The 27,358-nt window shown below is 45.2% G+C and overlaps 1 protein-coding gene across 3 annotated transcripts in view; it reads left to right on the top strand.

The window, feature by feature from the left end:
- The first annotated feature begins 15,113 nt into the window (after positions 1-15,113).
- Positions 15,114-27,358, top strand: part of LOC121536792 (serine/threonine-protein kinase tousled-like 1-B) — a 44,980-nt gene continuing 32,735 nt past the window's right edge. Inside the window, exon 1 of one of the 3 annotated variants that reach the window (XM_041844346.2) lies at positions 15,114-15,155. Coding sequence is in view for 1 of the 3 variants with exons in the window: in XM_041844344.2 (XP_041700278.2) it covers positions 27,204-27,312 (109 nt within the window). In the remaining 2 variants the exon portion in view is untranslated. Of the gene's footprint in view, positions 15,156-27,031; positions 27,318-27,358 lie in introns of those variants that run through there. The other 2 variants (XM_041844344.2, XM_041844345.2) reach the window with 2 other exon arrangements.

Genomic DNA, 27,358 nt, shown 5'->3' with positions numbered 1-27,358 from the left:
TGAAGCATGGAGGTGGAAACATCATTATTTGGGGATGCTTTTCTGCAAAGAGGACAGGACGACTGCACCGTATTGATGGGAGGATGGATGGGGCCATGTATCGGGAGATCTTGGCCAACAACCTTCTTCCCTCAGTAAGAGCATTGAAGATGGATCGTGGCTGGGTCTTCCAGCATGACAACGACCCGAAACACTAAGCCAGGGCAACTAAGGAGTGGCTCCGTAAGAAGCATCTCAAGGTCCTGGAGTGGCTAGCCAGTCTCCAGACCTGAACCCAATAGAAAATCTTTGGAGGGAGCTGAAAGTCCATATTGCCCAGCGACAGCCCCGAAACTTGAATGATCTTGAGAAGGTCTGTGTGGAGGAGGTGGCCAAAATCCCTGCTGCAGTGTGTGCAAACCTGGTCAAGACCTACAGGAAACGTATGATCTCTGTAATTGCAAACAAAGGTTTCTGTACCAAATATTAAGTTCTGCTTTTCTGATGTATCAAATACTTATGTCATGCAATAAAATGCAAATTAATTACTTAAAAATCATACAATGTGATTTTCTGGATTTTTTTAGATTCCATCTCTCACAGTTGAAGTGTACCTATGATAAAAATTACAGACCTCTACATGCATTGTAAGTAGGAAAACCTGCAAAATCGGCAGTGTATCAAATACTTGTTCTCCCCATTGTATATATATATATATATATATATATTATATATATATACAGTGAGGAGAACAAGTATTTGATACAATCTATCTGCAATATTAAGAACTGAGCAATATATAACTGAGCAATCGGGGGAGAAGGGCCTTGGTCAGGGAGGTGTCCAAGAACCCGATGGTCACTCTGACAGAGCTCTAGAGTTCCTCTGTGGAGATGGGAGAATCTTCCAGAAGGACAACAATCTCTGCAGCACTCCACCAATCAGGCCTTTATGGTAGAGTGGCCAGACGGAAGCCACTCCTCAGTAAAAGGCACATTACAGCCCACTTGGAGTTTGCCAAAAGACACCTACAGGACTCTCAGACCATGAGAAACAAGATTCTCTGGTCTGATGAAACCAAGATTGAACTCTTTGGCCTGAATGCCAAGCGTCATGTCTGGAGGAAACTTTGCACCATCCCTACGGTGAAGCATGGTGGTGGCAGCATCATGCTGTGGGGATGTTTTTCAGCGGCAGGGACTGGGAGACTAGTCAGGATTGAGGCAAAGATGAACAGAGCAAAGTACAAAGAGATCCTTGATGAAAACCTGCTCCAGAGCACTCAGGACCTTAGTCTGGGGTGAAGGTTCATCTTCCAACAGGACAACGACCCTAAGCACACAGACAAAATGTGGAAAAGGTTAAGGGGTCTGAATACTTTCCGAATGCACTGTATATGTATATATAATACAGTATAAAAATTATTATTATTATTTTTTGTATTTTTTAAAAAGAGAAATGCCATTGGTGGCCGTGTTGCAATATAGAAGTAGTCCAAAAACCCGCAAACCGCGACCAATATATTTTCACCCGCGACATCGTTTTCAATGTAGCCCAATTCTTTTGGAAAACTGTGGACATGGCAACCCTGGATGGCACTTTTTATGAATGTGGCCATGTGTACAGTGGGGAAAAAAGTATTTAGTCAGCCACCAATTGTGCAAGTTCTCCCACTTAAAAAGATGAGAGAGGCCTGTAATTTTCATCATAGGTACACGTCAACTATGACAGACAAAATGAGAATTCTTTTTCCAGAAAATCACATTGTAGGATTTTTAATGAATTTATTTGCAAATTATGGTGGAAAATAAGTATTTGGTCAATAACAAACGTTTCTCAATACTTTGTTATATACCCTTTGTTGGCAATGACACAGGTCAAACGTTTTCTGTAAGTCTTCACAAGGTTTTCACACACTGTTGCTGGTATTTTGGCCCATTCCTCCATGCAGATCTCCTCTAGAGCAGTGATGTTTTGGGGCTGTCACTGGGCAACACAGACTTTCAACTCCCTCCAAAGATTTTCTATGGGGTTGAGATCTGGAGACTGGCTAGGCCACTCCAGGACCTTGAAATGCTTCTTACGAAGCCACTCCTTTGTTGCCCGGGCGTTGTGTTTGGGATCATTGTCATGCTGAAAGACCCAGCCACGTTTCATCTTCAATGCCCTTGCTGATGGAAGGAGGTTTTCACTCAAAATCTCACGATACATGGCCCCATTCATTCTTTCCTTTACATGGATCAGTCGTCCTGGTCCCTTTGCAGAAAAACAGCCCCAAAGCATGATGTTTCCACCCCCATGCTTCACAGTAGGTATGGTGTTCTTTGGATGCAACTCAGCATTCTTTGTCCTCCAAACACAACGAGTTGAGTTTTTACCAAAAAGTTATATTTTGGTTTCATCTGACCATATGACATTCTCCCAATCCTCTTCTGGATCATCCAAATGCACTCTAGCAAACATCAGACGGGCCTGGACATGTACTGGCTTAAGCAGGGGGACACGTCTTGCACTGCAGGATTTGAGTCCCTGGGGGCGTAGTGTGTTACTGATGGTAGGCTTTGATACTTTGGTCCCAGCTCTCTGCAGGTCATTCACTAGGTCCCCCTGTGTGGTTCTGGGATTTTTGCTCACCATTCTTGTGATCATTTTGACCCCACGGGGTGAGATCTTGCGTGGAGCCCCAGATCGAGGGAGATTATCAGTGGTCTTGTATGTCTTCCATTTCCTAATAATTGCTCCCACAGTTGATTTCTTCAAACCAAGCTGCTTACCTATTGCAGATTCAGTCTTCCCAGCCTGGTGCAGGTCTACAATGTTGTTTCTGGTGTCCTTTGACAGCTCTTTGGTCTTGGCCATAGTGGAGTTTGGAGTGTGACTGTTTGAGGTTGTGGACAGGTGTCTTTTATACTGATAACAAGTTCAAACAGGTGCCATTAATACAGGTAACGAGTGGAGGACAGAGGAGCCTCTTAAGGAAGAAGTTACAGGTCTGTGAGAGCCAGAAATCTTGCTTGTTTGTAGATGACCAAATACTTATTTTCCACCATAATTTGCAAATAAATTCATTAAAAATCCTTCAATGTGATTTTCTGGATTTTTTTTTCTCATTTTGTCTGTCATAGCTGACGTGTACCTATGATGAAAATTACAGGCCTCTCTCATCTTTTTAAGTGGGAGAACTTGCACAATTGGTGGCTGACTAAATACTTTTTTCCCCCACTGTATATTGTCTAGTATATCATGGGCAGGATCTAACAATGGGAATTCCAAACCACCCGTAATGTATCATGGGTAAATTGTGACTGACTGACTGATCTACAAATAATAATGAGTAGTTATTTATGATACAAGGTTATTTGTAGATCAGTAAGTCGGCAGTCGCCTTCACTGTCGGCTGCAATGTCGAACAAGCCCAAAGTGTCACTTGCTTCATCATCATGATGATGCAAAACATATCATATGATGCAAAACGGATCATCATGATGATGTGGCAAGTGACACTTTGCTTCTTGAAAGTCCAATATCTTGAAAACTTGACTGCCGACATGCAAAACATTTTGGGACTGTTTCCCAAACTGTATGTCGTGCGAGGCGTATTTGCATTTAGACCATAATTCAAATTGATTGGTGGTTTCTTGCCTGGTTTTCCCAATCCATAGTCTAAATGAGAGGATTACGACCCCCTCCCTAGCCTCAGTGGCTATGGGTTGGGACAGGGTTCCCTGCAGACTAAACAACAGAGGGGGACGACCCCCTGCTCCTTTGGGAGCAAGGATTCTGACCAGCCCTGAGGACTTCTTCGAGCATAACATGTGGTATGTGTTTGCACATCTATTATTTTCATTTAATGCAATTTTCAATGTGAAGTCTGAAGTTGATAATATACTGTGTCAAATGGCACAGCAGTGTATTTTGTATCAAGCATACATTCATGTGAAATGGTCTGAGGAAGGGAAAGACAAAGCCAGACGAGAATTATATCTTACGCATTCTATTAGAAGAGCAAGGTAATCCTTTTCTAAATGTTCCTAGCAAATTCGGTTCTTAATTTTGATTGTATGAAAGCTAATATTGATGTAGTTTTTGTTCTTCATCCCCCAATCAGGCAGATATGACACAGATGCCTGTAAATACTGGGACAGCTTTTATGAGATGCACCAGGACAAGTTCTTTAAAGATCGCAAGTGGCTGTTCTTGACGTTCCTAGAGCTTCTTTCTTTAGTGCCAGAGAGCAGTGCTACTGAGGAGAGACAGTGTGGGCTGCGGGCCCCATGCCCAGAGCCTGGTGTGTCTGGCAGGGACACAGAGATGGGGCAGCAGCGGCAGCATGCACCCACTCACCAGCACATAGATCCACTGACAAGCAGCAGTCCTGTAACCAAGATGGGAGAGACACTGCAGAGGCTGCAAGGCAGACCAGGTCTTTCCCAGGCTATCATGCAACTTTCAGGATCTTATTATCTTAACATTTTCATCTTGCTTTTATTCCTCATCCCCTACACAGTTCAAATGTAGTTAGAATAAATGGCAAGATGCATGAACTCTTTGGTGCACAACTTTGGTGTTGATTTCACTGGCTCAGTAGTTGAGTCAAGTTTCTATTTTGACAGAATTGTATTTTTGTCAGAGGTTGGAGGTTGGGGCTGGTAACAGTGTGTTTCCTATTATTATTAAGTAAGTACTGTCACACCCTGATCTGTTTCACCTGTCTTTGTGCTTGTCTCCACCCCCTCCAGATGTCGCCCATCTTCCCCATTATCCCCTGTGCATTTATACCTGTGTTCTCTGTTTGTCTGTTGACCGTTCGTCTTGTCTCGTCAAGCATACCAGCATGTTTTTCGTACTCCTGTTTTCTTGAGCCCTGTTTTCTAGTTTTCCCGGTTTTGATCAATCTGCCTGCCCTGAGCCTGCCTGCCGCTCTGTACCTTACGGACTCTGCCCTGGACTACCGACCTATGCCTGCCCTTGACCTGTCCTTTGCCTGGCCCCTGTTTATATAATAAACGTCCGTTATTTGAACTGTCTGCATTTGGGTCTTTTCCTGAGCCGTGATAGTACGAACTGGCCATGACGGACCCAGCAGACTCTGACCAGCTCCGCAACGGCGTCTCCTCCCATGGAGCCACCATTGGAAGGCACGAGGAGTTGCTTCGTGGTCTTATGGAAGGTTTCCAGACCTTGGCAGATGCCATGACCGCGCGTTGAATACATTGCTGGAGCAATTCTCGGGTTGTCTGTTAGGCAGCCTACCACGACAGTAACCTCTCAGCCCCTCAGTAACCCGGCTGTCAGCAGCGCGTCTCTCCCGGCTACACCGGCTTCCCGAGAACCCCGCTTATCTCCCTGGAACGCTTCGCTGGAGAGTCGGGAACCTGTCAGGCGTTTCTCTCTCAGTGTTCCCTCATCTTCGAGCTGCAGCTCTCCTCCTTCCCCTCGGACCTCTCGAAGATAGCGTACCTCATTATGCTGATGTCCGGGAGGGCTCTCGCCTGGGCTACGGCAGTGTGGGAACAACAGTCTGCTGTGTGCTCCAGTCTGGAGGAGTTCGTGGCTGAGGTGAAGAAGGTTTTCGATTCTCCGTTGTCCGGGAGAGAGGCTGCCCGGAAGTTACTGCAGCTCCGGCAAGACTCCTGCAGTGTGGCAGACTATGCAGTGGATTTCCGCACGTTGGCTGCCGAGAGTGCCTGGAACCCGGAATCCCTGTTTGACACATTCCTGCACGGATTATCGGAGGAAATTAAGGACAGGGAACTGCATACGGATCTCGACCTCACTCATCGCCTTGACCATCCGGATCGATGGGCGGCTACGGGAACATAGGAAGGAGAGGAGGTCTGGTTCCACGTGCCCACCCAAGGATTCACCTTGCCTCCGAGGCATCCCGGAAGTCCCCGACGTCTACGTGTCCGAGAGAATCCGAGGCTACCCGATTTCCCCCGAGAGTCTCCGAAGTCTGCTGATTCGCCTCTTCCCGAGCCGATGAAACTAGGCAGAGCTAGGTTGTCTCCAGCTGAACGTTTACGCAGGCTTAACATGAAGAGTTGTATGTATTGCGGGACTACTGGTCATTTCGAGTCTACCTGTCCACTAAAAGACCATGCTCACCGGTAAGGGCGAGTACTCTGGTGGGTCATACGGAGAACTTTCCTTCTTCCCTTACTCACACCCCTCTCCATGCCATCCTGCTGTGGGAGAACCAGTCAAAATCTCTCAGAGTACTCATCGACTCTGGGGTCGATGAGAGTTTTATGGACACTACCCTGGTGTCAGAGCTGGGCATCCCCACTCAGCCCCTCTCCATTCCCATGGACGTTAGAGCGCTGGACGGGCACTCTATAGGCAGGGTCACCCACAATACCACTCCCATCAACCTGCAAGTGTCAGGGAACCACAGCGAGGCTATCCAGTTCATGCTTAATAAGTCTCCTCAGGTTCCCGTGGTATTGGGATTCTCTTGGCTCAAGCGACACAATCCCCTCATTGACTGGACTGTTGGTGCCATCATGGGCTGGAGCCCGTTCTACCAAGCCCATTGCCTGAAGTCGGCGCAGCCTGCCCCTGGACGTCTTCTGGTGGGCTCGGAAGTAGCCTTGGACCTCTCCGCCATTCCCACGGAGTACCAGGACCTCTGGGAGGTTTTCAGTAAGGCCCGGGCCACTTCGCTTCCTCCGCATTGACCCTATGACTGCAGGATCGACCTTCTCCCGGGCACCACACCACACCGGGGACGACTGTATTCTCTGTCGGGTCTGGAGACCAAGGCTATGGAGACCTACATCGAGGACTCCCTGGCTGCAGGGTGTATCCGTCCTTCTGCCTCCCCCGCCGACGCAGGTTTCTTCTATGTGGAGAAGCGGGACAAAACACTGCGCCCATGCATCGACTACCGGGGCCTCAATGACATCACGGTTAAGAACCACCACCCGCTACCACTCATCGCCTTGGCCTTCGAGCCGCTCCAGGGGGCCACCATTTTCTCCAAGTTGGACCTGCAGAACTCCTACCATCTGGTGCGGATACGGGAAGGGGACGAGTGGAAGACAGCCTTCAACACGGCCAGTGGACACTACGTAAATCTGGTTATGCCATTTGGTCTGACCAACACTCCAGCTGTGTTCCAGGCCCTGGTTAACGACGTTCTGCACGACATGTTGAACCGGTTCACGTTCGTCTACCTCGATGACATCCTCGTTTTCTCCCGCTCAGCCCAAGAACACGTGCTCCACGTCCGACAGGTCCTCCAGCGCCTCCTGGAGAACCAGCTTTTTGTGAAAGCGGAAAAGTGCGAATTCCATCGCTCCACCATCTCCATGGATACTGGAAAGGTGAGAGTGGTGGTGGATTGGCCCCAACCTATGTCCAGAGTGCAGCTGCAACGCTTACTGGGATTTGCCCATTTCTATTGCCGCTTTATCCAGGGTTACAGCACCCTGGCTTCCCCCCTTTCTGCACTCACCTCACCCAAGGTTCCATTCACGTGGTCCCCAGCTACTGACCGGGTGTTCCTGGACCTCAAGCACCGCTTCACCACAGCTCCCATATTAGTTAATCCTGACCCGTCCCGTCAGTTCGTGGTGGAGGCCGACGCTTCGGATGTCGGAGTGGGGGCTGTCCTGTCCGAGCGTTCTGCCCTGGACCTTAAGCTGCATCCCTGCGCCACCTTCTCCCATCGTTTTAATGCCACAGAGAGGAATTACGATGTGGGGAATCCTGAGTCTCCCGGTGAAGATGGCGTTGGAGGAGTGGAGGCACTGGTTGGAGGGGGCGGAACATCCTTTCATTGTGTCAATGGATCACAAGAACCTGGAATATCTCCGCACCGCCAAGCGTCTCAATTCCCGGCAAGCTAGGTGGGCCCTGCTTTTCACCCGGTTCAACATCTCCCTCTCCTACCGCCCGGGGTCGAATAATGTCAAGCCGGATGCGCTTTCACGCCGCTATAGCCCCATGGCTACACCCTCGGACCTCGAGACCATCCTTCCTACCTCGTGTCTGGCGGCGGCACTCATCTGGGGAATTGAGAATCAGGTCCATGAGGCGCAGTGTTCCTGACGCTGTCCGCTCACTCCTCCAGGCTTGCCTGCCACCCGGGTTCCCGTTGGACCCTGGCCTTTGTGCGACAACGCTTTTGGTGGCCCACCATGGTCCCTGACGTCTCAGCGTTCGTCGCCGCCTGCACTATCTGTGCGCAGAATAAGACTCCTCGGCAAGTTCCGGCTGGTCTCCTTCAACCACTTCCTGTCCCTCACCGTCCCTGGTCACATATATCCCTGGACTTTGTCACTGGTCTCCCCCCGTCTGATGGCAACACCGTTATCCTTACAGTGATGTACCGGTTTTCCAAAGTTGCCCATTTCATTCCTCTCCCCAAGCTATCCTCAGCCAAGGAGACGGCCCAGCTCATGGTGCAGCACGTCTTCCAGATCCATGGACTTCCGGTGGACATGGTCTCCGACCGGGGTCCTCAGTTCTCGTCCCGGTTCTGGAAGGCGTTCTGCACGCTCATTGGGTCGTCGGCCAGCCTGTCCTCCGGGTTCCACCCCCAGTCTAACGGCCAGTCGGAGTGAGCCAATCAGGACCTGGAGACGACTCTTCGCTGCCTTTTCTCCGCCAACCCCACCACCTGTAGCCAGCAATTTGTGTGGGTAGAGTCCGCCCGCAACACCCTCCCCTGCTCTGCCACTGGTCTCTCGCCTTTTGAGTGTTCCCTGGGATATCAGCCCCCGCTCTTCCCGGAGCAAGAGGAAGAGGTCAGCATACCCTCGGCCCAGATGTTCGTCCGCTGCTGTCGCGGTACCTGGAAGAGAGCCTGGTCAGCTTTTCTCAAGACCACCTCCAGGTATTGATGACAGGCGGACCGCTACCGGACCCTGGCTCCCCGTTATCGTCTCGGGCAAAGGGTATGGCTGTCCACACGGGATCTGCCCCTCCGGGTGCAGTCCCGCAAACTTTCCCCCTGTTTTATTGGCCCTTTCCCAATCTCCAAGATTCTTAGCGCATCTGCTGTTCGTCTTCTGTTGCCCCGTACCCTTTGTCTACATCCCACTTTTCCTGTGTCTAGGATTAAACCTATGTCTCACAGCCCTTTTTCTCCTGTTTCCAGGCCCACACCCCTCCCCTGTCTCATCGACGGCCAACCGGCGTACACGGTGAGGCGCCTCCTGAAATTTCGGCCGCGGGGCAGGGGATTCCAGTACCTGGTTGACTGGGAGGGTTATGGCCCGGAGGAGAGGTGCTGGGTCCCCGCTAGGGACATCCTGGACCCAGGAGTTCCACCACCGGCACCCCGGTCAACCGGGTATGCGCCCAGGTAGGCGTCCCTAGAGGGGGTGTACTGTCACACCCTGATCTGTTTCACCTGTCTTTGTGCTTGTCTCCACCCCCCTCCAGGTGTCGCCCAACTTCCCCATTATCTCCTGTGCATTTATACCTGTGTTCTCTGTTTGTCTGTTGCCAGTTTGCCTTGTCTTGTCAAGCCTACCAGCATGTTTTTCGTACTCCTGTTTTCTTGAGCTCTGTTTTCCAGTTTTCCCAGTTTTGATCATTCTGCCTGCCCTGAGCCTGCCTGCCGTTCTGTACCGTTTGACACTGCCCTGGATTACTGACCTCTGCCTGCCCTGAGCCTGCCTGCCGCTCTGTACCTAACGGACTCTGCCCTGGACTACCGACCTCTGCCTGCCCTGGACCTGTCCTTTGCCTGCCCCCTGTTCATATAATAAACGTCCGTTATTCGAACTGTCTGCAGTTGGGTCTTTTCCTGAGCCGTGATAAGTACAACATCATTATCTTTTTTCTCTAGTCTAAATTAAGTATTTTAAATTGTTATACACAATGATCAGAAACATCTATTGATGCATGATGTCACAAACTGAGTCTGTGGGGTTCAATGGTTTACTTTTTTTACTCATTCTAGAATAACGTTGTCTTTCTTGATGGCAAATGTTTTGATATTTGCTTTGGTATGCAGACAACCTTTGTTAAAGCATGATGTCATCTTACATAGAACATTTTGTCCAGAGGACTTGGCAAGGCTAGGGGAGGAAAATAATGAGGAGGAAGTGTTTAACCTTGACCTGCATTCATTATCCTATGAATGACTCTTGAATTAAATGGAAAGTATGTTATCTGATAGCAAATGTATTAGTCCCTCAGTCTCCTTGCTTGGTGTGTGATTAAGCTGGCGGAGCAGTGCGGTTGTGTTTTCTGTAGTGTCCTTGCGTAAATAGCCAGTTTTTTTTTGTTGTTGTCTATTTTGTATATATTTCTCAATTTTACTTTTCATTCTTTAACTAAATATACTTTCCTGCAACCCGCCTCACCCAACGTGGAAAGGATTCTATTATTTCTTTATAACTTTTATCAAGAACCTTAAGCTGAAACTAGTCTAGCTGCAACCGAATGGCTGTGGTAGCCAGCTAGCTATCTACTTGCTATTAGCCACCGTTAGTGTCTTCACCATTGTCCGTGGCCTGCACTATCCACCAGCCAGCTCTAGCTCTAGCCTGGACAATTTGTCGGCCAGTCTGCACAGCGTGCTATCGACCCAGAGCATATCGGATTTTCTGCCGGAATCACTGGACCTCTAGCACCGGATCATCGCAACTAGCTAGCTGCAACCGAATGGCTGTTGTAGCCAGCTTACTAGCTACTTGCTATTAGCCACCGTTAGCGGTCTAAACCATTGTCCGTGGCCTGCACTACCCACCAGCCAGCTCTAGCTCTAGCCTGGACAATTTGTCGGCCAGTCTGCACAGCGTGCTATCGACCCAGAGCATATCGGATTTTCTGCCGGAATCACTGGACCCTAGCGCCGCATCATCGCAACTAGCTAGCTGCAACCGAATGGCTGTTGTCGTTGACTAATTACCATTGCCCCTTAGCAAACACCAGTTAGCCTTGAGCTAGCCTCGAGCCAGGCCAGTCTCCCGGCTATCTACCTCTCTGTCAACCGGATGGGACCTCCTAGTGTTGACACGGAGCCCCGCCGATCCAACACGACTGGTCTGCCGACGAAATCGTCTGATGTGGTTTCAACAGGCTTCCCGTTACGACGTCGACCACGAAGATCCATCTGCTAGCCCCAGCCCGCTAGCACACGCAAGCCGTGCCTCTTGCTCGCCAGTGCTGTAGCAGCCCCCGAACTACATCCAAACTATCCTATTGCTGTTCACTGGACTTTATGATAACTCAGCTATACAGCTGATGCCTGCTGGACTGTTCCTTTATACGGTACTGCATCCTGTTTATGTTTAGCCTCAGCCCAAACTTTGTCGCCATTACCAGCTGTTGTCTTAGCTCTCTCGAAATAACACCTGTGATTGCTTTATGCCTCTCTCCCATGTCAATATGCCTTGCTTAATGCTGTTTTGGTTATTTCTTATTGTACTATTTCACTGTAGAGCCCCCAGTCCAGCTCAACCTGCCTTAGATAACTCCTTTGTCCCACCCCCCATACACACGGAGACCGACTCAATCGGTGCCTCCAGTGATGCTATCTCTTTCATCGTTACCCAACGCTTAGGTTTACCTCCACTGTACTCATATCCTTCCATATCCTTGTCTGTACATAATGCCCTGAATCTATTCTACAACGCCCGGAAATCTGCCCCTTTTATTCTCTGTACCCAACGCACTAGAAGACCAGTTCTTAAAGACTTTAACCGTATCCTTATTCTACTCCTCCTCTGTTCCTCTGGTGATGTAGAGGTTAACCCAGGTCCTGTAGCCCCCAGTATCACTCCTACTCCCCAGGCATTAACATCAGAAGCCTCCTCCCTAAGTTTGAGCTATTCACTGCGTTAGCACACTCCGCCAACCCTGATGTTCTAGCAGTGTCTGAATCCTGCTTAGGAAGGCCACCAAAAATTCAGAAATGTCCATCCCTAACTACAACATTTTCCGTCTCGATAGAACTGCCAAAGGGGGTGGGGTTGCAATCTATTGTAGAGATAGCCCGCAGAGCTCTATCATACTATCCAGGTCTGTGCCCAAACAGTTTGAGCTTCTACTTTTAAAAATCCACCTTTCCAGTCTCTCAATGTTGCCGCTTGCTACAGACCCCCCTCAGCCCCGAGCTGTGCCCTGGACACTATATGTGAACTGATTGCCCCCCATCAATCCTCAGAGTTCGTACTGCTTGGTGACATAAACTGGGATATGCTTAACACCCCGGCCAACCTACAATCTAAACTAGATGCCCTCAATCTCACACAAATAATCAACGAACCTACCAGGTACAACCCTAAATCTGTAAACATGGGCACCCTCATAGATATCATCCTGACAAATTTACCCTCTAAATACACCTCCGCTGTCTTCAACCAGGATCTCAGCGATCACTGCCTTATTGCCTGCGTCCATAATGGGTCCGCGGTCAAACGATCACCCCTCATCACTGTCAAACGCTCCCTAAAACACTTTAGCGAGCAGGCCTTTCTTATTGACCTGGCCCGGGTATCCTGGATGGATATTGACCTCATTCCGTCAGTAGAGGATGCCTAGTTGTTCTTTAAAAGTGCTTTCCTCTCAATCTTAAATAAGCATGCCCCATTCAAAAAATTCAGAACTAAGAACAGATATAGCCCCTGGTTCTCCTCAGACTTGACTGCCCTTGACCAGCACAAAAACATCCTGTGGCGTACTGCATTAGCATCGAACAGCCCATGCGAAATGCAACTTTCCAGGGAAGTCAGGAACCAATATACACAATCAGTTAGGAAAGCAAAGGCTAGCTTTTTCAAACAGAAATTTGCATCCTGTAGCACTAACTCCAAAAAGTTTTGGGACACTGTAAAGTCCATGGAGAATAAGAGCACCTCCTCCCAACTGCCCACTGCACTGAGGCTAGGAAACACTGTCACCACCGATAAATCTACAATAATCAAGAATTTCAACAAGCATTTTGCTACGGCTGGCCATGCTTTCCACCTGGCTACCACTACCCCGGCCACCAGCTCTGCACCCTCCGCTGCAACTTGCCCATGCCCCCCGCTTCTCCTTCACACAAATTCAGACAGCTGATGTTCTGAAAGAGCTGAAAAATCTGGACCCCTACAAATCAGCTGGGCTAGACAATCTGGACCCTTTCTTTCTAAAATTAGTCGCAACCCCTATTACTAGCCTGTTCAACCTCTCTTTCGTAACGTCTGAGATCCCCAGAGATTAGAAAGCTGCCGCGGTCATCCCCCTCTTCAAAGGGGGTGACACTCTAGATCCAAACTGTTACAGACCTATATCCATCCTGCCCTGCCTTTCGAAAGTATTTGAAAGCCAAGTTAACAAACAGATCACCGACCATTTCGAATCCCACCGTACCTTCGCCGCTATGCAATCCGGTTTCCGAGCTGGTCATGGGTGCACATCAGCCACGCTCAAGGTCCTAAACGATATTATAACCGCGATCGATAAAAGACAGTACTGCGCAGCCGTCTTCATCTACCTGGCCAAGGCTTTCGACTCTGTCAACCACCGCATTCTTATTGGCAGACTAAATAGCCTTGGTTTCTCAAATGACTGCCTCGCCTGGTTCACCAACTACTTCTCAGATAGAGTTCAATGTGTCAAATCGGAAGGCCTGTTGTCTGGACCTTTGGTAGTCTCTATGGGGGTGCCACAGGGTTCAATTCTCGGGCCGACTCTATTCTCTGTGTATATCAATGATGTCGCTCTTGCTGCTGGTGACGCTCGGATCCACCTCTATGCGGACGACACCATTTTGTATACATCTGGCCCTTCATTGGACACTGTGTTAACAAACCTCCAAACGAGCTTCAACGCCATACAACACTCCTTCAGTAGCCTCCAACTGCTCTTAAACACTAGTAAAACTAAATGCATGCTCTTCAACCGAACGCTGCTTGGACCCGCCCACCCGACTAGAATCACTACTCTCTGCGGGTCTGACCTAGAGTATGTAGACAACTACAAATACCTAGGTGTCTGGTTAGACTGTAAACTCTCCTTCCAGACCCACATTAAGCATCTCCAATCAAAAGTTAGATCTAGAATCGGCTTCCTATTTCGCAACAAAGCCTCCTTCACTCATGCTGCCAAACATGCCCTCGTAAAACTGACTATCCTACCGATCCTTGACTTCGGCGATGTCATTTACAAAATAGCCTCTAAGACTCTACTCAGCAAATTGGATGTCGTCTATCACAGTGCCATCCGTTTTGTCACCAAAGCCCCATATACTACCCACCATTGTGACCTGTACGCTCTTGTTGGCTGGCCCTCACTACATATTCGTCGCCAAACCCACTGGCTCCAGGTCATCTATAAATCACTGCTAGGCAAATCCCCGTCTTATCTTAGCTCACTGGTCACCATAGCAACACCCACCCGTAGTCTGCACTCCAGCAGGTATATCTCACTGGTCATCCCCAAAGCCAACACCTCCTTTGGCTGCTATTCCTTCCAGTTCTCTGCTGCCAATGACTGGAACGAACTGCAAAAATATCTGAAGCTGGAGACTCTTATCTCCCTCACTATCTTTAAGCATCAGTTGTCAGAGCAGCTTACCGATCACTGCACCTGTACACAGCCATTCTGAAATTAGCCCACCCAACTACCTCATCCCCATATTGTTATTTATTTAGCTAATTTGCACCCCAGTATCTCTATTTGCACATCATCTTTTGCACATCTATCATTTCAGTGTTAATACGAAATTGTAACTATTTTGCACTATGGCCTATTTATTGCCTTACCTCCATAACTTACTACATTCGCACACACTGTATATATATTTTCTGTTGTATTTTTGACTTTGTTTGTTTTGTTTACCCCATATGTAACTCTGTGTTGTTGTTTTTATCGCACTGCTTTGCTTTATCTTGGCCAGGTCGCAGTTGTAAATGAGAACTTGTTCTCAACTGGCTTACCTGGTTAAATAAATAAAAAATGTAAGCGCAATTTGTTCAGTAAATATTTACTGACTACAGTTAAGTCCAGACTACAGTTAAGTCACTGAATGCCAATCGATTAAATCTACCTGTCATTATACAATTCAATCTTGTATCCCTACTCCATTTTGTTTTGCCTTGGTGTGTTTGTTGTGAAAATGATATGAAATGAACCTGACAAGTTCCCTCTCTGTGTTGCTGTCTTACAGAGACACAGGGGCATTCTTATACTGGTGTGACTTTACCCCTCGTGCTGTCCAGCTGGTCAAGGTAAGATACCATTTTCCAAACAAGTGAGATTCATACAAACAAACATTGGAATTTACATCATTACAAACAGGTTGAAATCTGGTTAAAATAACGTAATTACAAACAGGTTGAAATCTGGTTGAAATGACATCATTACAAACAGGTGTTTTTCACATATTTGTGATTATCCTTCTAGGCCTGGTGGACATATGATGCTCTTGGAATGGACAGTGTTTTATCTCTTGCAATGGACAGTCTTTTATCAAATGGCCATGATCAGCAGTCCTGACATTATTGTACAGGGTCCTTCACTGCAAAACAGTGCTGTGAGATACAGAGCAGAGTAGAGCAATCTACCAGGAACAGACTGCATGCCCTCATTAGAGGTTGTTACATTTATTCTTATCTTTTGCCAGTTGCTTTGCAATTTATGGGTGCAATTCTTTCCAAGCCTATTTAAGAGCTTAACATGATGTTGCTCAATTAATGCTATCTACTCATGAAACACTAGGAAAACAGCTAGTTTGTTCACATTGCTAATTCTATTGCCGGCTTGAGTAACTACCGCATAATGGCTAAATTATCTAATTCTTTCAGACTATACTGTAAAGTACTGGTGTGTTTACGGGTGCCTTCAGTTATATGCACATTTTAGTGCTGATTTAGTCTAAGGTCTTGCCAAAACAGAGTATTTTTTAGGGGGGAGTAGTTCAGTTTCCATAGCAACTCCTCTTGAGACTTGCAGTCAAAATTATCTGTCTGCAGGTGTTGAAGAGCATTATACATCCCTTTTAACCTGAGAATGGTAATGTTTTTTTCGGCAACTGTAAGAAATAAGTGAATAATAGATTTTTATTCAAAATTGATTACATTAAACATGACTGTTGATGTTTTTCTTCTAAGGATGAACATAATTACATTCTCACATAATCGATGTGGGTTTATGTAACTATACTGTAGGACTTATGTCTTTGAGGAGCTTGTCAATACACTCAGGGCTGGATTTTTCTGGATTTCAAGTAGGTTTGAATTAAGCAAGAATTTTTGCTAATCCAAATTGCCATCATAAGAGCTCAACAATAGGTTTTAAGTTATCCACTACATTTAACCAATGAATTAGTTGAATTGTTAACATATCGATGTGACGAGGTGGCCTCCTTTCCCTTCCTTCCACTGAGCCTGGATGTTATTCTGCTGGTCTTCGTGCTCTTCTCCATTCACCCGAGTGGTAGGTGAAGGTTAGGAGACAAAGGCAGGAGCGCCCACTCCCATTTATCACCTGCCAGCCCCCCACCCAACCCCACCACCCCTCCCCCTTTCCCCATGCTTTGTCTGAATGTCATTACTAACCCAACCCTCTCCACCCTCCAAAAACAGGCCCTCTAAAGGCGTCCGCATGCTTCCCAGCCTAAATAGTTCAGTTTGTACATATATTATGACAACATTCGGTGACGGTTTTGTTCGTTTTGGACATCGGTGAGGTTTTTTTAGGCTGTTCAGGCACACATTTATTTTCTAGAGGCAAGCAGAAGTTTGGAGCCGACGTCTACGCCCTTATGTCAGTGATTGGTCAACTTTAGGGATTCTTCAGTAAAGTCTTTGTTTTCATGCACATTTTTTCATTGAGAAATACTGCACCAAACATCTTAGTTAGATATAAAATTGCATGACTAAGATCTCCTCGGCAATAACGTCAAAATTAATTTATTGAGTTATCTTAGATTAATTGGGACTATTTTCAGGAAGTGTATACTGGCTACGGCGTCTCAAAATGGACAAACAGTACTAATGTTTGTCCACAACACCCGACTTCGGCTAGCCGCCAGCCGAACTGAAGCATGCTGTCGCCTTAACACACTCTGAGGTTGTGCTCTTTTGTACTACAATATGTGTTTTGAATCAAGAACATTCTAGCTTTATTTATACAGATTATATTAATTTGTTAATTGCAAATGTTTTGTGTGACGTGTCTCCTCTGACTTCAAGATGGCCAGAGTTGCTCCCTTCCTCAAGAAACCAACACTATGACGTCAAAAACTATAGACCGGTATCTCTTCTTTCTTTTCTTTCCAAAACACTTGAGCATGCTGTTTCTTACCAACTCTCTCGTTAACTCTCTCAGAACAATCTTCTTGACCCTAACCAGTCTGGCTTCAAGGGTCACTCAACTGAGACCGCTCTCCTCTGTGTCACAGAGGCTCTATGCTCTGCCAAATCTGACTCTCTCTCCTCTGTTCTCATCCTCCTAGATCTTTCCGCTGCTTTTGACACCGTGAACCTTAGGCTCTGCACACTCCTGGATTGCATCCTACCTGGCAGGTCGCTCCTACCAGGTAGCGTGGAGAGGATCTGTGTCTGCACCACATGCTCTCACTACTGGTGTCCCTCAGGGCTCGGTTCTAGGCCCTCTCCTCTTTTCTCTTTACACCAAGTCACTCAGCTCTTTCATATCCTCACATGGTCTCTCCTATCATTGCTATGCGGATGATACCCAGGTGGCGACACGCATCTTTGCGTGCCTGGCAGACATCTCAGCTAGGATGTCGGCCACCCCCTCAAGCTCAACCTCGACAAAACAGAGCTGCTCTTCCTCCCAGGGAAGGTCTGCCCGCTCCAAGACCTCTCCATCACAGTTGACAACTCCACGGTGTCTCCCTCCCAGAGTGTAAAGAGCCTTGGCGTGACCCTGGACAACACCCTGTCATTCTCTGCAAACATCAAAGCAGAGACTCGCTCCTGCGGGTTCATGCTCTACAACATCCGCAGAGTACGATCTTTCCTCACATAGGAAGCGGCGCAGGTACTTATCATCTCCCGTCTAGACTACTGCAACTCTCTGTTGGCTGGGCTCCCTGCTTGTGCCATCAAACCCCTGCAACTTATCCAGAATGCCGCAGCCCGCCTGGTGTTCAACCTTCTTAAGTTCTCTTGTTATTGAGCTCTAAGTGAGTATTGCATGTAGTGCCAGGAGGATCATGGAGCATATCATCTCTACTATGGGCCATTGATCGCTGATTCACTTAGGTCATTAGAAGCAGCTTGTTATTGTATTTCTCAGTCACAAAAAAATACAAAGTCAAAAGGCTTCTACTGCAGGCATTTTCTGTGGGTGTATAACTGTGTGGTTTTGAAATATGCTCTCTCTTTAGCTCACTAACTATGTGTCTGACGTCATGTCTGTTAGCTGAGATGCTCCATTTGGTAACTGAACAGCTGACATATTGGGAAGGAGAGCACAGTCAAAACCTTGACAGTTAGGCTTATCCCTTATCCCCCTTGCAAAAACACAACTGCTTGTACAGTACTGTATATGTTAATTTACTGGGAAGCCTGGCTCTGGAATGATAAAGCAAACATCTCTGAAAATGTATCAGGCGTGCTCAATTTTGTGTATCATACCTTTGCAAACTCAGACTCTTTCATTCTTTCAAGAAAGAAACGGATTGATTGGTTGATTAATTGTTAGATTTTTTTGACAGAGTCCAAGGAGTTGTGAACCGGTTGTCTCAATTGCTGAAACCTGGAGGGATAGTCCTCTACTGAGATTATGGCAGATATGATTTATCACAACTACGGTTTGAAAAAGGTGGCTTTCTACTTTTAACTTTATTTAAAGTGCATTTTCACAAAGTCTACACTTTACAGAGGACAAAAATATAATTTAAAGGAGAAAAAACAGCAGATCATAATCATTTCATTACGGTGAGGTCCAAAAGTATTTGGATAGTGACACACTTTTTGTTGTTTTGGCTCTGTACTTCAGGACTTTGGATTTAAAATGAAACTATGAGGTTCAAGTATAGACTGTCAGCTTTAATTTGAGGGTATTTAATCCATATTGGGTGAACCGTCTAGAAATTAAAGCACTTTTTGTACATAGTCCACCCATTTTAGGGAACCAAAAGTATTGGGACAAATTCCCTTATGTATATTAAAGTAGTCAATAGTTTAGTATTTGGTCCCATATTCCTAGCACACAATGACTACATCAAGCTTGTGACTCTACAAACTTCTTGGATGCATTTGCAGTTTGTTTTAGTTGTGTTTTAGATTATTTTGTGCCCAATAGAAATGAATGGTAAATAATGTATTGTGTCATTTTGGAATCACTTCTACATTTACATTTTAGTCATTTAGCAGACGCTCTTATCCAGAGCGACTTACAGTTAGTGAGTGCATAAAATGTTTTCATACTGGCCCCCCGTGGGAATCGAACCCACAACCCTGCCGTTGCAAGCGCCATGCTCTACCAACTGAGCTATACAGGACCGTATACTTCTATTGTTAATAAGAATATAATATGTTTCTAAATACTTCTACGTTAATGTGGATGCTACCATGATTACGGATAATCATGAATTCATCGTGATGACTGCGAAAGTTCCAGAGGCATAAATATCAAACCCCCGAAAAATGTTAACTTCCCCTGTTATTGGTAATGGTGAGAGGTTAGCATGTTTTGGAGGTACGATCATTGTGCCTCTAACTTTCTCACTCATCATTATTCACGATTAATTCAGGATTATCAGTAATCATGGTAGCATCGACATTAATGTAGAAGTGTTCAGAAATATATTCTGTAATTATTTATTTACATAAAAATTACTCCAAAATGACACAATACATTATTTAACATTCATTACTATTGGGCACAAAATAATCTGAAACACAACCAAAACATACTGCGAATGCATCCAACAAGTTTGTAGAGTCACAAGCTTGATGTAGTCATTTCATGCTATGAATATGGGATCAAATACTATACTTTTGACTACTTTAAAACACATTAAAGCACTTTAACCTCATAGTCATTGTATTATTTTCCAAAGTGCTGGAGTACAGAGCCAAAACAACAAAACATGTGTCACTGTCCAAAATACTGTACTTTTGGACCTCACTGTAGGTAGGCAATTCGTACTTAGTAGTGACTAAATTTTATGGTCTAAAATTGTTATTTGTCAATAATCACAGTGAGCTCTTTTTTTCTGCTCAACAGGTCGGTGCATGTCAGAAAATGTATATTCAAGGGGAGATGGAACTTGTGTTTAGGTCAATTGATTTCAAAAGTCTCTGGAAATATTGTATCTCTGAATATTGTGTGTAGACATTTTTCAAATATAATCTCAAATTATCTAGTGGTGGTAATATGTGGTGGTGGTATTATCATGTTACTCTTTCCACAGGTGAAGTTCACCGTTTTTTTCCAATGCTGGTTTGGATGAAATTCAGAATCTGGATAGGCGACTACAGTTGAACAGAGGAAAGAAAGCTGTAATGCAGAGTGTGGATGCAAAGCAAGTAAAAAAAACACTACCTCCACCATCGTAGTCTACCACCACTGTCCCTACTCGGACAAACAAGTTGCCCCAGGTTGGCTTTACCAAGGATTCTTGTCTATCCAGATCAGAGGTCAGAGTCCGGTCATAAGCATGTCCCAGTGCAGTGAGATGTGTCAGTATGATGCATTTACAGTACCACTTGGATGGTCTGCTATTGGGCTGAGGGAGTGGTCAACTATCAGGTTGAGGCAGTACCTTCTTGTTGGTGAGTGCTTACTGTGGGTTTTTTGCAAATTATATAATTGTATTATACGAATACAATTGCTCAGAGAAAGAGATTTTGTTTAAAAAGTAACAAAATCAATCTCAAAAACATTATTGGCACCCTTGTTTTCACTACTTTGTGCACCCTCCCCTTGCAAGGATAATGGCACTGAGCCTTTTTCTATCATGTTTTATTAGATTGGAGAACACATTGGGAGGGTCTTAGACCATTCCTCTATACAGAATCTTTACAGATCCTTGAGATCCTTTGGTCTGCGCTTATGAACTTCCCTCTTTAATTCAATCCACAGGTTCTTAATGGGGTTCAAGTCCAGAGACTGAGATGGCCATTGCAAGATGTTGTTTTGTGGTCAATTAACCATTTCTTTGTGGATTTTGACGTGTGCTTGGGGTCATTGTCTTGCTGGAAGATCCACTTGCGGCCAAGTTTAAGCCTCCTGGCAGAGACAACCAGGTTTTTGGCTAAAATGTCCTGGTACTTGGTAGAGTTCATGATGCCGTTGACCTTAACAAGGGCCCCAGGACCAGTGGAAGCAAAACAGCCCTATAACATCAAAGATCCACCACCATATTTTACAGTAGGTATGAGGTACTTTTCTGCATATGCATCCTTCTTTCAACTCCAAACCCACCACTGGTGTGTGTGGTCTCATCTGACCATAGCACCCAGTTCCAATCCAAGTGCCAATGCCATTTAACAAACTCCAGGCGTTTACATTTGTTGGTTATCACAATAAAGGCTTTATTTCAGGCAACTCTTCCAAGGAGCCTATTGGCATGGAGGTGGTGCATACAGTTGAAGTCGGAGGTTTACATACAGCTTAGCCAAATACATTTAAACTCAGTTTTTCACAATTCCAGTTAGGATCACCACTTTATTTTAAGAATGTGAAATGTTAGAATAATAGTAGAGAGAATGATTTATTTCAGCTTTTATTTCTTTCATCACATTCCCAGTGGGTCAGAAGTTTACATACACTCAATTAGTATTTGGTAGCATTGCCTTTAAATTGTTTAACTTGGGTCAAACGTTTCGGGTAGCCTTCCACAAGCTTCCCACAATAAGTTGGCTGAATTTTGGGCCATTCCTCCTGACAGAGCTGGTGTAACTGAGTCAGGTTTGTAGGCCTCCTTGCTCGCACATGCTTTTTCAGTTCTGCCCACAAATGTTCTATAGGATTGAGGTCAGGGCTTTGTGATGGCCACTCCAATACCTTGACTTTGTTGTCCTTAAGCCATTTTGCCACAACTGTGGAAGTTTGCTTGGGGTCATTTTCCATTTGGAAGACCAAGCTTTAACTTCCTGACTGTTGCTTCAATATATCCACATAATTTTCCTTCCTCATGATGCCATCTATTTTGTGAAGTGCACCAGTCCCTCCTGCAGCAAAGCACCCCAACAGCATGATGCTGCCACCCCCGTGCTTCATGGTTGGGATGGTGTTCTTCGGCTTGCAAGCAACCCCCTTTTCCCTCCGAACATAATGATGGTCATTATGGCCAAACAGTTCTATTTTTGTTTCATCAGACCAGAGGACATTTCTCCAAAAGGTACGATCTTTGTCCCCATGTGCAGTTGCAAACCGTAGTCTGGCTTTTTAATGGCGGTTTTGGAGCAGTGGCTTCTTCCTTGCTGAGCGGCCTTTCAGGTTATGTCGATATAGGACTTGTTTTACTGTGGATATAGATACTTTTGTACCTGTTTCCTCCAGCAACTTCACAAGGTCCTTTGCTGTTGTTCTAGGATTGATTTGCACTTTTCGCACCAAAGTACGTTCATCTCTAGGAGACAGAACGCGTCTCCTTCCTGAGCGGTATGAAGGCTGCGTGGTCCCATGGTGTTTATACTTGCGTACTATTGTTTGTACAGATGAACGTGGTACCTTCAGGCGTTTGGAAATTGCTCCCAAGGATGAACCAGACTTGTGGAGGTCTACAATGTTTTTTCTGAGGTCTTGGCTGATTTCTTTTGATTTTCCCATGATGTCAAGCAAAGAGGCACTGAGTTTGAAGGTAGGCCTTGAAATACATCCACAGGTACACCTCCAATTGACTCAAATGATGTCAATTAGCCTATTAGAAGCTTTTAAAGCCATGACATCATTTTCTGGACTTTTCCAAGCTGTTTAAAGGCACAGTCAACTTAGTGTATGTAAACTGCTGACCCACTGGAATTGTGATACAGTGAATTATAAGTGAAATAATCTGTCTGTAAACAATTGTTGGAAAAATGACTTGTGTCATGCACAAAGTAGATGTCCTAACTGACTTGCCAAAACTATAGTTTGTTAACAAGAAATTTGTGGAGTGGTTGAAAAACGAGTTTTAATGACTCCAACCTAAGTGTATGTAAACTTCAGACTTCAACTGTAATTGTAGATTTGGAGACTTGGTAACCCCAAGATGTGATCAAGTTCTGTAATTCTCCAACTGTGGGCCTTGGATTTTTCTTTGCCAACTAAACCATCTTCCTCACTGTGCGTGGGGACAAGATACACTTGCGTCCTCTACCAGGCAAGTTTACCACTATTCCAGTCGTTTTCAATTTCTTAATTGTTGCCCTAATAGTGGTAAGTGCATTTGGTTGTTTAGCTTATATGTACCCATTGCCTGATTTTATGAAAGTGAACAACCATTTGTCTCTTTTCTTTTGTGAGTTATTTTCCTTTCCCCATGGTGATGGATGACAAAGGGATTTTGCATGCGTGTTACTTCATTTTTATACCAGTAAACAGTAAGCCATGGAAAGCCACAATACAGTTCCTTAAACTGAGATGAACTTTTTTTTTTAAAGAACATTAATACAGATTACATTTTGTTTGATTTTATTTATATGAATCATAAGGGGTGGCAATTATTGACACCTATTTTTTTGAGATTTGTTTTTACTTGTTAAACACTGCCAGGTCTCTGACCTCCTCCCTATAGGCTGTCTCATCGTTGTCGGTGATCAGGCCTACCACCGTTGTGTCGTCAGCAAACTTAATGATGGTGTTGGATTCGTGCTTGGCCACGCAGTCGTGGGTGAACAGGGAGTACAGGAGGGGACTAAGCACGCACCCCTGAGGGGCCCCAGTGTTGAGGATCAGCGTGGTAGATTTGTTGTTGCCTACCTTTACCACCTGGGGGTGGTCCGTCAGGAAGTCCAGGATCCAGTTGCAGAGGGAGGTGTTTAGTCCCAGGGTCCTTAGCTTAGTGATGAGCTTCGTGGGCACTATGGTGTTGAACACTGAGCTGTAGTCAATGAACAGCATTCTCAAATAGGTGTTCCTTTTGTCCAGGTGGCAAAGGGCAGTGTGGAGTGCGATTGAGATTGCGTCATCTGTGGATCTGTTGGGGCGGTATATGAATTGGAGTGGGTCTAGGGTTGTCGGGATGATGCTGTTAATGTTAGCCATGACCAGCCTTTCAAAGCACTTCATGGCTACCGACGTGAGTGCTACGGGGTGGTAGTAATTTATGCAGGTTGCCTTCGCTTTCTTGGGCACGGGGATCATGGTGGTCTGCTTGAAACATGTAGGTATTACAGACTCGGTCAGGGAGAGGTTGAAAATGTCAGTGAAGACACTTACCAGTTGGTCTGCGCATGCTCTGAGTACACGTCCTGGTAATCCGTCTGGCCCCGCGGCCTTGTGACTGTTTTACCTGTTTAAAGGTCTTGCTCACATCGGCTACGGAGAGTGTGATCACACAGTCGTCCGGAACAGCTGGTGCTCTCATGCATGCTTCAGTGTTGCTTGCCTCGAAGCGAGCATAAAAGGTACTTGTAGTCTGTAATAGTTTGCAAGCCCTGCCACAGCCGACGAGCGTCAGAGACGGTTTAGTAGGATTCAATTTTAGTCCTGTATTGACGCTTTGCCTGTTTGATGGTTTGTCTAAGAGCATAGCAGGATTTCTTATAAGCGTCCGGATTAGTGTCCAGCTCCTTGAAAGCGGCAGCTCTAGCCTTTAGATTGGTGCGGATGTTGCCTGTAATACATGGCTTCTGGTTGGGATATGTACGAATGCCATTGGATGAATCCCATATTCCAGTCTGTGCTAGCAAAACAGTCCTGTAGCGTAGCATCCACGTCATCTGATCACTTCCGTATTGAGCGAGTCACTGGTACCTCCTGCTTTAGTTTTTGCTTGTAAGCAGGAATCAGGAGGATAGAATTATGGTCAGATTTGCCAAATGGAGGGCGAAGGAGAGCATTGTACTCGTCTCTGTGTGTGGAGTAAAGGTGGCCTAGAGTTTATTTTTTTTCTCTGGTTGTACTTGCTGGTAGAAATGAGGTTAAACTGGATTAGCATTTTTTGTAAAAGGAATTGTAAAATATTGTGTGGTATTGAATAGATATTATTCAGTAGCTATTATTGTGTGCTTTTATGTTTGCTTATTGTCTAACTCTAAGTTTTAAAAAAAACCTTTTAGGTAGTTCATAGTGCTAAAAGTGCTTGGGACCTGATTTATATTTTTATAACAGATACTCAAATTCGGCCTGTGGGGGATTTTATTTGGCCCCCCAAGTTTCTTTTTTAAAATATTGGACATAAAATACTGTAAAAACACCAGCAAATCAGCTCCAAGTGATTTCATTTTGGAAATATGTTCCAAAGTATTCCCACACATAATAGAGAGATATGTGATCTTATACAAACGTAAGCAAGGTGTGAAATGATTGTTTTAGTCAAATATTATTAACACTACCGTTCAAAAGTTTGGGGTCACTTAGAAATGTACTTGTTTTCTAAAGAAAAGCAATTGTTTTGTCCATTAAAATAACATAATTGATCAGAAATACAGTGTAGACATTCTTAATGTTGTAAATGGCTATTGTAGATGGAAACGGCTGATTTTTAATGGAATATCTACATAAGCGTACAGAGGCCCATTATCAGCAACCATCAGTCCTGTGTTCCAATGGCACATTGTGTTTGCTAATCCAAGTTTATCATTTTAAAAGGCTAATTGATCATTAGAAAACCCTTTTGCAATTATGTTAGCATAGCTGAAAACTGTTGTGCTGATTAAAGAAGCAATACAACTGGCCTTCTTTAGACTAGTTGAGTATCTGGAGCATCAGCAATTGTGGGTTCGATTACAGGCTCAAAATGGCCAGAAACAAATAACTTTCTTCTGAAACTCGTCAGTCTATTCTTGTTCTGAGAAATGAAGGCTATTCCATGCGAGAAACTGCCAAGAAACTGTAGATCTCGTACAACGCTGTGTACTACTCCCTTCACAGAACAGCGCAAACTGGCTCTAACCAGAATACAGTGAAGAGGCGACTCCGGGATGCTGACCTTCTAGGCAGAGTTGCAAAGAAAAAGCCATATCTCAGACTGCCCATCTTAATATTTTCTTTTTATTGGCCAGTCTGAGATATGGCTTTTTCTTTGCAACTCTGCCTAGAAGGTCAGCATCCCGGAGTCGCCTCTTCACTGTTGAAGTTGAGACTGGTGTTTTGCGGGTACTATTTAATGAAGCTGCCAGTTGAAGACCTGTGAGGCGTCTGTTTCTCAAACTAGACACTCTAATGTATTTGTCCTCTTGCTCAGTTGTGCACCGGGGCCTCCCACTCCTCCTTCAACAGAACAATGAACCAACACACCTCCAGGCTTTGTAAGTGCTATTTTACCAAGAAGGAGAGTGATGGAGTGCTGCATCAGATGACCTGGCCTCCACAATCACCCGACCTCTAACCAACTGAGATGGTTTGGGATGAGTTGGACCTCAGAGTGAAGGAAAAGCAGCCAACAATTGCTCAGCATATGTGGGAACTCCTTCAAGACTGTTGGAAAAACATTCCAGGTGAAGCTGGTTGAGAGAATGCCAAGAGTGTACAAAGCTGTCATCAAGGCAAAGGGTGGCTACTTTGAAGAATCTAAAACATAAAATATATTTTGATTTGTTTAACAAATGTTTTGGTTAATACATTATTCCATATGTGTTATTTCATAGTTTTGATGTCTTCACTATTATTCTACAAGGTAGAAAATTGTAAAAATAAAAACCCTTGAATTAATAGGTGTGTCCAAACTTTTGACTGGTACTGTATATATATTTTTCAGGGGGTGCTGCAGCACCCTCAGCACACCTGCTTCCCACGGCTATGTTTGTATTACTTATTTTCTCGTGTGTGTATATGTACTGCTGCATCAATTTCTAAATGAAATGTACACTGATAATACAGTATATCATTTACTATCTTCTATTTCACACAATTTGGATGGCTTTTTCACTAGTGACATTTTGCCTTGGTGCATGAACCTCGCGATAAAGTTTGCACAGGATGCGTGACGTTTGATGTAAGGTAGTTTATTACGTTCATTTTACAAAGGGCATTTAAAGAAGCACCGTAGAGGTGTTAGGATGGTTGTGTCCAAAAATGGTAAATTACAACATTATGTGAGGTTACCGATGGTAGCTGGGCTTATGTCTAAACATTGGCAGGTTTAAAAAATCACAAGATTTCACTGCCACTGACAGCGGTGTTTGTTTGCGGTTTCAAAAAGTAGCTTGATGAGTGTCCAAAGTAACAGTGGAAGTTTGGAGGGGACGCCATCTTGGTCCCAGATCTCCACGTCCCTTCCTCAGCAACATATCACGGCAGTGGTGAAGGCCAAGGAAGGTAAGGTAAAAAATATTATTGTAAGCAAAAGTATTTGCTATCTACA

The sequence above is a fragment of the Coregonus clupeaformis genome, chromosome 23, assembly GCF_020615455.1.
Source record: "Coregonus clupeaformis isolate EN_2021a chromosome 23, ASM2061545v1, whole genome shotgun sequence".
Classification (NCBI taxonomy): Eukaryota; Metazoa; Chordata; class Actinopteri; order Salmoniformes; family Salmonidae; genus Coregonus; species Coregonus clupeaformis.
The sequence above is the reverse complement of the archived record's forward strand: the minus strand, read 5'-3'. Positions and strand labels throughout refer to the sequence as shown.